Source organism: Hyposmocoma kahamanoa, unplaced genomic scaffold (assembly GCF_003589595.1).
Source record: "Hyposmocoma kahamanoa isolate Upper Pololo Valley unplaced genomic scaffold, ASM358959v1 114, whole genome shotgun sequence".
In the NCBI taxonomy this organism is placed as follows: Eukaryota; Metazoa; Arthropoda; class Insecta; order Lepidoptera; family Cosmopterigidae; genus Hyposmocoma; species Hyposmocoma kahamanoa.
In genome coordinates, this window is record NW_020653383.1 from 1,259,151 (window position 1) to 1,269,470 (window position 10,320).

The 10,320-nt window shown below is 35.0% G+C and overlaps 1 protein-coding gene across 1 annotated transcript; it reads left to right on the forward strand.

The window, feature by feature from the left end:
• The first annotated feature begins 326 nt into the window (after positions 1 to 326).
• On the forward strand, positions 327 to 2,410 carry LOC113239660 (probable N-acetyltransferase san). Its single transcript, XM_026476737.1, has 3 exons — positions 327 to 349; positions 491 to 814; positions 1,346 to 2,410. Exons 1-3 carry the CDS (start codon positions 342 to 344, stop codon positions 1,542 to 1,544), a joined length of 531 nt encoding a protein of 176 aa, XP_026332522.1. The 5' UTR covers positions 327 to 341; the 3' UTR covers positions 1,545 to 2,410.
• The last annotated feature ends 7,910 nt before the right edge of the window (positions 2,411 to 10,320 follow it).

The window sequence follows — 10,320 nt, forward strand, 5'->3', positions numbered from 1 at the left end:
ATGCGTTAGCTATTATAACGTTACATACATACAAGTATCTTATAAATTTCATAAATAACACATTTTGAGCGGTAGTTAAGAAAGCTAAATTTTTTGTTAGTTTACTGCACATACATATAAATTTTATGGTATTTTTAGATAATGTTGTCAAATTCTTATCATTGATCTGAGTGTATGCAAGAACGTAAAGTGCAAAAAGTGACTACACTGTCCAATGGGTGTCAAAATTTTGTCGAAAAATGAATTGAGCAATGGTAGATGGCGGGAGTGATCTCGTGTGATATAACTGTGTTAGATTTAGTTTTAAAATTTTTAGTGTTTATTATAAAATAGTTAATAAAATGACTAGGTAAGCTAGGGTCTTGTTTATGACATTTCTATAAAATACCACATGAATATTGCACGTAAAAAAACAGTGATGAAAGCCTTTGTAATGTTATTGGGTTTCGGAGACGAATTGGTCTACAAACGATTACATTTACCGTTTCAGAGCTAAAATAGAACTCGGCGATGTGACTCCGCATAATATAAAGCAACTGAAGAAATTAAATACAGTCGTGTTTCCCGTGTCATACAATGACAAATTTTACAAGGACGTTCTTGAGGCTGGAGAATTAGCGAAGTTAGCTTACTACAACGATATCGTGGTTGGAGCCGTGTGTTGTAGAATAGACACATCCGATAATTCACGGAGACTGTACATTATGACCCTTGGTTGTTTATACCCTTATAGAAGACTGGGTATAGGTACTTTGATGGTGGAACATGTGCTCAAATATGTTGAACAGGACGGTAATTTTGACAGCATTTTCTTGTAAGTATATTTTTCAAGCTGTTGTTCTAACATTTATGTACAATTTATAGTCAAAATACAAATTTTTCCATTGTTTTTGATGTGAGAGTCATTCAATACTTTTAGAGGTTATGTTGCTGTGTTACTACCTTAATTAGATGCTTTTGGCTTTTTGACATAAAAAAGACAGTTACATTATAGTAGGTGTCGTAGCCTCATGGTCAGACTGAATGTGACATGAGCAACTCTTTTAAAACATGTGTACTGTGTCTATATTAAGAGCTGCTAGTTTGGTGCTCTTGAATGGAGCTATATTTGTAACAATAACACAATCTGATTATCTTTATTAGATCAAGCAAATAAGTGTTTTCAATAAGCCTGACAACCAGTGATTAAAGAATTAATTTTGAGAATATTTGAATCATAAAGTAAAGATTTTATGTTATTAATAATTTACATGCAATCTAGTCAATGATAATAGTGCACAAATTCAACTTTATACATACTCCAGTAGCGTAGCTTGAAAAAATAATCTATTTTATGTTGTTCCAGACATGTCCAAGTAAACAATGAAGGTGCAATAGATTTTTACAAGAAGTTTGGGTTTGAGATTGTAGAGACGAAAGAACACTACTACAAGAGGATAGAACCTGCTGATGCACATGTGCTACAAAAGACACTCAGACAACCTCAGGCTGCTCCATTAGTCAATGGAACAGTCCCACATGCCAAGACAAATGGTCATGATTGAACTAGTTAAAAACCCCACTTAATACACTTGAACAGAGCCTCAACACGGTTGTTATTGTGAAAAGAGTGATACAAAAATAATTATGTAAGAACTGTTATCAAGTCACAGTGAATACATACAGCCATGGTTTATTATGAATTATATTATGGACAGATATAACAATAAGTTGTGGTTGTGGACATTTGAGGCCATACCTAGTACTAGAAATGACTGAAACATTTCCAATTTCAATAATTCTTTCATATTTTGTACAGTTCATTGTGCTGAAATGATGTTAAATATCAATACAAGCTTTGAATGTGTGTATCAGATAAACTAAGTGTTGATTGAGTCTCATAGCTTCGAATTTATAACTTAACTCTTGATAATTCTAACATGTGTAAAGGAAAAGCTCTAGGTATTCATTTCACTGTAATGATGACAAACAAAATTCTTTTTTACTGTAATTTGTAAGTAAGGTTATGAGATAGGTGTAAAATATTTCAATTTTGCTATATCAAATCCCCCAGATCATATAACTTGGTAGTATACACCTCGCATTTTATTTGTATAATATTTTTATCCATGGAATAAGGAAAAGCAGTCATTTTCATTTAATGAACGTATCGCCGCTAAGATAAAATTGGGTTATTGAACTTAGTAATTATTTTTATCTGGCACAGACCATGTACTGCACTTTATAAACATTGGTGTTAATTTATTTGCTTTGTTGTTTCAAATTATTGTTCTATAATTTTAACCTAGACTTTTATTTCTAAAATATTTCTTATGTAGTCATACGTAATATGTATTATATTGATGGATGAAGTTTGTTACCAAAAAGTCAATTTCTCCCCTCATAAACAGTACTGTAACAAATGAAACTTTGTTATGTTCACTGCAACTTTTAGGATTAGTATAATAAACATGATTTAACATCATCTAATGTTTTATTTCTATCCTTTTTAATTCACAAAATTGTACACGTCATTTTTAATTATAGTCACTAATGATGTGTGTAAAGAGGATAGAACATGCTTACTTGGTTTAATTCTTGAATTTGACCAATTGTTTTGTTGGCTAAACGTAACTTCATTTTTGGACGAAATGCCTTTTTTATTCTTCAAGCGCAATGTCGGGTAATTAAAGCTTGAAATATTATAATTTGTCACCCCTTTTTAGATATCATAGATTATCACATAATTATTACTAGTAGGTAATTCTGTTTTCTGTGCCTACTCAAATGTTCACATTAATGGAGGTTGCCAGGTTTGAAAATGTAGTCGATATATTTATTCCGAAACCAAACTGTAGGCAGAGAAATCCACTCCACTCTTTCAGTGAATGGGCGTATGGCTGGTATATGTACTATTTAAGGGTGCCAACCCTGATCTCTGCTAGTTCGTCAGACGTGGAGAGAAAGGCGGCAATAGGTATCGTGGTGCCTATAACTATGCTATAACGACTTCTGTAGTCGAGTGCCTTACATGCCGGTTTTCAATGTGGCGCCGATTCTGAGGTCTCGGGTTCTCGGCTACGGCAATGTGGAAAAAAAACTAACTTTTCCATATTGTCTCGGGGTTTGGATGTTTCTTCTAACGTTGTTGTTTCCGATTTTCATAACACTAGGGCTTATAGTTACTTACTTTAAGATCAGAGCAACAGACATGTTGTGTAATATCTATTAATGCTCCTGGCTCAGCAGCTTGTTATATTCAATGACCTTTTTACATAAATCAGCTTGTAATTAGTATCTTAGACATGATTGGGCTGCTAGAATGTTGTAGAAGCTATAGCAGACAAAACATATTTTTGAGGAACTTCGGTGAATAGCCACCTGATCGAACGTATCGCCCTTCAAGACACGGTTCGTATTTTCGTTATCGTAAACCAAACTGATTTAACAAGTTAAAACGTATAAATTTGGATATTTGTCAAGTTTAAGTTCGATGCGAGAGATGCGTACTCGAGATCATATAAACAACAACAAAGGTACCCTGCGGCGCAGCTAGTCATTCTGGGGGACTTCAATGCTCACCATCAAGAATGGTTGTTCCCATATCAGATGACCGATCATGCTGGGAGAGAGACGCGTAAAGTTGCGTTGACGCTAAACCCTTCCCAGCTACTAAGTAGCGCCATAAGGATCCGAGATGTTGAGTCTCGTATGGCTAATTGCTAATATCTTCTGTTAACAACTGATCCAGACCGATACTCAGTGGTTGTGGGTGCCCCATTAGGAACTTCCGACCATTGTCTGATGAAAGCTGTATCCGTACCCGAGCAGGGCCCTAGTGGTATGAGACAGGTTGGCAGATTAGGATGCAATGCGCCATTAGGTTGCTTCATATCCCTGTCAGGCATGCTTTACTTCAGGAGATTCGTCGAGCTCATTGCTAAAGCCTTTGACAGGGCTGGCAAGCAAGCCTTTTAAGCAAGCTTGCCTCTTATGGGCTTCCCAATGACCTTTGCAATTGGATCTCGAATTTTTTGAGGGAACTTTCGGTTCGGGTGGTCTTAGAAGGCTACTCTTCCGAACATCGGGCGATATTTGCCGGAGTTCCTCTGGGTTCCATACTGCAACTCTCTTTCTGCTGCATATCAATGATGTGTTAATACCATCGCGTATGCTGATGGCACCATAGTCCGGTTTTGTCGAGAGTCCATGGTTAGTCGTTTGGATTTGACACTTAAGGCTGTCTCCGATTGGGGCGATGCCAATCTTGTCAAATTGAACGCTATCAAAACGGAAGCGTGTCTATTCTCCACAAAACGGAGTCCCTTTGAGCTAACTCCGAGTTTTCGTGATATACCCATACCGATAGCCAACTGTCTCCGGCTACTTTGAATGGACCTGTCGTCCAATTTTAACTTCGGCAGATACATAGAAACCATGTCCAAAAATGCAGCCAAAAAGCTTGGCATCCTTTCCAGGATGAGGCGCTACTTCGCACCGGGACAGTTGCTTCAGCTGTACCAAGCACAAGTTCGGTCGTGTATCGAGTACTGCTGCCACGTATGGGATGGCTCTGCTACATACCAACTGGCCGCCTTTGATTCAATCGACAAGCGTGCCAAGAGGCTTATAGGTGACTCGGAATTAGTAAAGGCGATGTTGCAGAGCCTTGAACACCGCCGTAAAGTTGCCTGCTTATCGGTTTCTACAGAATATATCACGGAGAGTGTGTGAGGGAATTACACGAATTCATTCCGCCTTCCCCTTTCATCATCGGGGGACCTGAACCTGACATACGCTTCTACATTTATACGGCGAACGCCTATGGAGTGGAATTCTCTGCCTGCAGACTTGTTCACTGAACGTTATATATAACTTGGACCTTTTCAAGGCGAGAATGAATAGGTATTATTTAGGTGTGCATGCTCCATCGTTAACTTCATCGTCACTCTCCATCAGGTGAGATGGAAGTCAAATGCGCACTTATTTTTTAATAAAAAAAAGGAAAGCGCAAATACCTAAAGAGTAAAATTTTGTGGTCGTGCCGTTCACGATTCTTTCCCTGATTTCTTTTTCATCATTACTGGATTACAACAGATTCTCCGTTGCTTAAAAGTGTCAACGCAGCACCCTTCACCTCTACAACAAAGGTCCAGCTACAAGTTAACAAATAAAACCGAATAAAATAATCATTAATTTATTTGAAATACTTCATAGTAATTAATTAACATAACACATTTTGAAATAAGTGAATCATATCGTATTGATTCTTGACTTCATCTTTGGTCATTATAGTACGTTCAACTCAATGTACATACTCAATATAACAATCCCTTTAAAGTAAGGCCAATGTTAGTCTAATTCCATATACTGGATGTACACAAAGGTCATATAAAACTTTAGGTGCTTATTCTACTTCATAATGGTAGAGGAACCGGCCGAATACAACCAAAGTACAAAGAGACGAAAACGAAAATTCTAAGGTTCCTACAGATTTGTTCAATATTTGGCGATCGCCGGTCGTTATTGTTGCCGATGTAGTGTGGTTTGACGATCAATAGGTGCTCACGATTTTTGGCGCTCGTTATTGTCGCTTAATATGCCCCGTGTTCTGACGTTCAATATTTCAGTTAAGACTGTTAGCCATCGATGTGTCAAGGTTAAAACCGAACAAATTTGTAGGCACTTATGCCTAATTTTAATTCTACAATGCTGATTGACAAAAAATACAATGTCGATCGTATGTTGCTTACATATTGACTCGATTTTGTTCGGTTACGCGTGTCACTCGACAAAAATACGACGTGGATCGTTTCTTGTCTACACATTACTCGATTTTGTTTGATCACACGTGCTGATCGTCAAAAAATCGAGCAAATCCGTAGGCACCTATGTATATGCTGAGATTGTAGTACGTAAAAGTCTATGCTACATGGAAAAGGCGTGTAAGATGATGTAATTTCATACTTTTTGCATAGAACACAGCCACTATGTACATACAAATCGGGAATATAAATGAAATGTCCCTAAAAGTTTTACTTTACCTTTGTAATACACATTGTATTTACTAGTATTTGAAAACAATTTATTCAATGAAATTTTCATGTATTTAAAATATTGTGATGATTTTTATCACTTAAAAGTACAATTATACGTATCAGCACAAGTTAAGACTGCATATATATTTTTTATTTCGTGCAAGAACATCGAAAGCGCCAAGTCTAGGACAAACCTAAATTATTTTTATTTACTTAATTTAGAAGATACCTAAATAAATTTTAAAAGCTGGTACGGCGTTTACAATGGATGTTTAAATTTTCTTGGGACAATGTACCAAACGTTTGGGATCTTATTTGATTTTAAATTCGGGACCTAATCGTGTATAAGACGTATTTTATTTACTTCGACGTTCCCTCGACACCCTTCCAGACCATGGGCGTTGCAGTACGTCCGAAACGTCGAGGTAAATAAAAGACGTATTATACACGACTAAGTCCCGAATTTAAAATCAAATAATGTGTGAAAATCGTGAAAGTTTAAAACAGTTCAGGATCTTGTTTGAATATTCGGTATAAAGTACCCATATATTATTTTTGGAGAGCTTTCTGTAAAGGATTGGCGCTTACTATATCATTCTAGGGAAGATATGCAATACTCTTTACTTGTACCACATTATACGCTACAATGAGATTCAATAATTTGGTTTATTCTATAAAAATATCAATAAATTTTATACAATTCCATTTCTTACACAAACAACATAGTAGGTACAATACGTTTTTATACATTGTATTTAATTGTTCATAATTTATTCTCGTTCATTTTAGAATACTGTTATGCTTTTACAAAGCTTCAAATCACTATCACAGACTTAGTTTACAAATTGCGTTTAAAACAAATTATCTGAAATTTGAATTTGATATTAAATATTTTGTAAAAGGCATTGACTTACAATTATATGGACGTCGGGTCCGCGCTAAAAAGTGTCCGCACTTGTAAGGCGCTAAAATGGTATACAGAGCGCCAAACTCCGCTTTAGTCTTCATTTGTTCTACTGACAGCGCGATACTGCGTTGACAGTACAATTTAAATTTCGAATAGGTTGACTTGGGACATTTTTTTCGTGGTTTTTGTATTAGACCCGTCGTCCATTTATTTGTAAGTCAATGGTAAAAGGGGTTAATTTTCTAACATTATACTCGCAAAACGTGTATTTTGTTTACAGTCGATTTCACAATCACCCTGTGCAGATTGCTGACAAATACACGATTTTTATTAAATAATAAACTTAGGAATTATGCTAACTGTCCAGTCTCAGTTTTGCTATTGCAGAGTTCCTTTCGCAATTGTTACACATAGGAAATGAAACAAATTTTTACGAATTTAAATCGAATATATTTGTTTGTATAAATTTACATAAGGGCCCGAAATGTTGGTTTGTTGGTGAAAAACAAATATACGTGATTTGGATCCGAAAAAATAGTGTCATTTCATATTGATGTTACATAGTTTCAAAGTAAATATAAGTTTGCAATACACTGATATGTTATATTAAAGTTGACTTCAAAGCATTTTAAATGGATACACGATAATAAAGATAAAAGTGTTAAAAATAACATAAAATTATAATTTTTTACGTTTAGATTTGGAGACTCACCCCTCATGTGAATCTCAATCTAATTTAGAAAATTTTTATGTTCATGCAATAAGAGCTAAAAGGACGTCGCGAGTTTTGCTTCCGTTCGGATCGCCGCACGATGGGCCCAAATGGATAATTCTTGGACATAGAAATAACTTGTGGAGTATCGAGCAAATTTTTTTTATGTGATATATAATAACATTCCTAACAACTTTTATTCTTGTACAATTCTTGAAAAGTTGATAGTTTCGGAGAAAAAAATAATAATTATTTTTATGCATGGAGGAATATACATTTTATATTTTATCTTGAAATATATGAAAATGTAATGTGCTTGGGTTACTTACAATATACATAGTTTTCTATGTAGAAAAAAATTATCCGTCTGCATGTACTTGCGGCTTTGTAAGTAAAAGGTGCGGCAAAATTGTCAACTTTTTTATGTACTTTTTGAAAAAAATACATGAGCTTCGACTAAAGAAAAATTAATTTTAGTGTAATTTAGAGAGTGTTATAACTATAACATGAAAGTTAAGTAGAAACTAGTATATTGTGTTAAAAAATAAATAACAATCCTAAAAATTTGCCCCTTTTTACTCGTAAAACCGCAAGTACCTGCAGATGGATTTTTTTTTTCTTCATAGAGAATGATTGGACCTATACTGCAAAAAAAAAACCACACACATTACATTTTTCTATATTTCGAGATAAAAAAGAAAATGTTTATTTCTCCAACCAAAAAAATCTAAAATTTTGTTTCTCTGAAACAATCGGCTTTTCAAGAAATTACATAAGAATAAAAGTTATCAGGAATGTTATTATGTATCATATAAAAAAAGTCAGCTCTGTATTCCTAAAAAATAGCTTGATATTCCACAAGTTATTCATATGTCCAAGAATTATCAATTTGGGCTAACTGTGCGCCGATGCGTAACGCACGACGTCATTTTCGCTATTATTACATGAATATAAAGTTTTTTTCGATTCGTGTCGGTAAGTGTGGTGACGCCCGTTCGCCTTTACAAATAATATATTAAGAGTCGATACTACTTCAGCTCGAATTCAAATTTTTCCCATATTAACGTTTCATTTTGCTTGGGTCCAGCGGCGGAGATACTGGTTTTATTTCTGAAGTTATTTTTTTACAAACGAAATTAAAGCCATTTGTAAAATGTGCATAATATACGTGATCTATTTAGTTCACTTGATATTTAAAAAATCATTGGTATATGTAAATTACCTATTGAATACAGCGGTTTTCTTGTAAAATTTCGAGGCAACTTTGTACACACCGTATAGTAATCAATGTATATCCTCAATTTTAATATATATTTGTTCTAAAGTGATTGATTCAACACTTTCACTGTTATGCGGAATCAAACAAAGCCATTTGAGTTTGTATAGACTCTTAACCACTTGGGAAAACTAAACAAACTTTATAATTGTGGTAAATTTCAAGGTATAGAGCATTCGACAATATAGTGGCACTACTACAATTGAAAGATATAAAAATTTGCAAGGCAAGCTAGTGTATAAGTCAACCAAATTGACAATTGAAAATAATTCACTCATGATGATTTTTGTTGGTTTACATAGGGTTGGGGGTGTGTAAAATTTGAACAAGAACCCTTTTCGTCTTTTGCAAGTCTTTAGCAATCTACTTGTACTAGCGTAATTCTGCCCCCTTTGTCGTAACCAATGGTTGGAAAAAGGTGTTCCAGATATATAGATACTTGTACAGATATAGCTACAAGGAGCGACATAGAGTTGTTAAAACCACCAAATATTAACTAATTATTATTTCGAATTTCGGATTTCCGGAAATGGTTTTACTGCATCCTAAGACAAAACTACTGACCTACAAAGATGAAGTTGGATTTTAAAGTAATGCTAATGGTGCCATGAAAAAAATGCAGTAGATAGCTGACCTTTTACCAAAAGCAGAGAAAAATAAGTAACGAGAATGTTCACTCTCCGCCCCTCCCTACCTTTAGATACCGCACCGCGTCCCGTATATTGTCGGTCACATTGATGGAGCGGTAACAAGGCTGTCAGTCATCTACTGCATTTTTTTACATGGCACCATTAGAATTACTTTAAAATCCAACTTCGACTTCCTAGATCACTAGTTTGTCCTACGATGCAGTAAAACCATCCGGAAATCCGGAATTCGAAAAAGTAATTAATTAATTTTTTTTGGCGTTAACAACTCTATGTTGCTGCTTGTAGCTATGTCTATACATGTATCTATATGTCCACCCCCCCCTACGTAAAGTATCGTATGTCGAAATTGCCAGGTTAACAGGGGAGCGTTTTAAAGTTTTGAATTCACTGAAATGAGCATAACATGTGACTTTAGCATTTCTCAGTTTTATTCAGCAAAGCTAGTTACTCACAAAGAGTATTGTAAAATCCTAGATATCGGTTAGGACAAACTAGTGATCGACATGTGCAACCCTTGTTCCGACCATTGGTCATAAGTAACACTTTTGCATTTCGGTAAATTTCAAAATATTGGCATCTAAAGCTTTTTACAAAATGTCAATTACGACTGATGACGATTTTGCTTAAAAATAAAACAACGTATATAAAAAACGCTTCCATAGAGTCGAAGATCTTTTTTCGCTGATCCCAGGTATGTTATTAACTAGATTTAGTTAAAAATGTCGATTACGTTAGTTAGAATAGAATATCATTTATTG

Bases quoted from the DNA above. Each gene is read 5' to 3' on its own strand.
- LOC113239660 (XM_026476737.1), top strand. The intron at 815-1,345 runs GTAAGTATATTT...ATGTTGTTCCAG, and splicing joins AATTTTGACAGCATTTTCTT to ACATGTCCAAGTAAACAATG.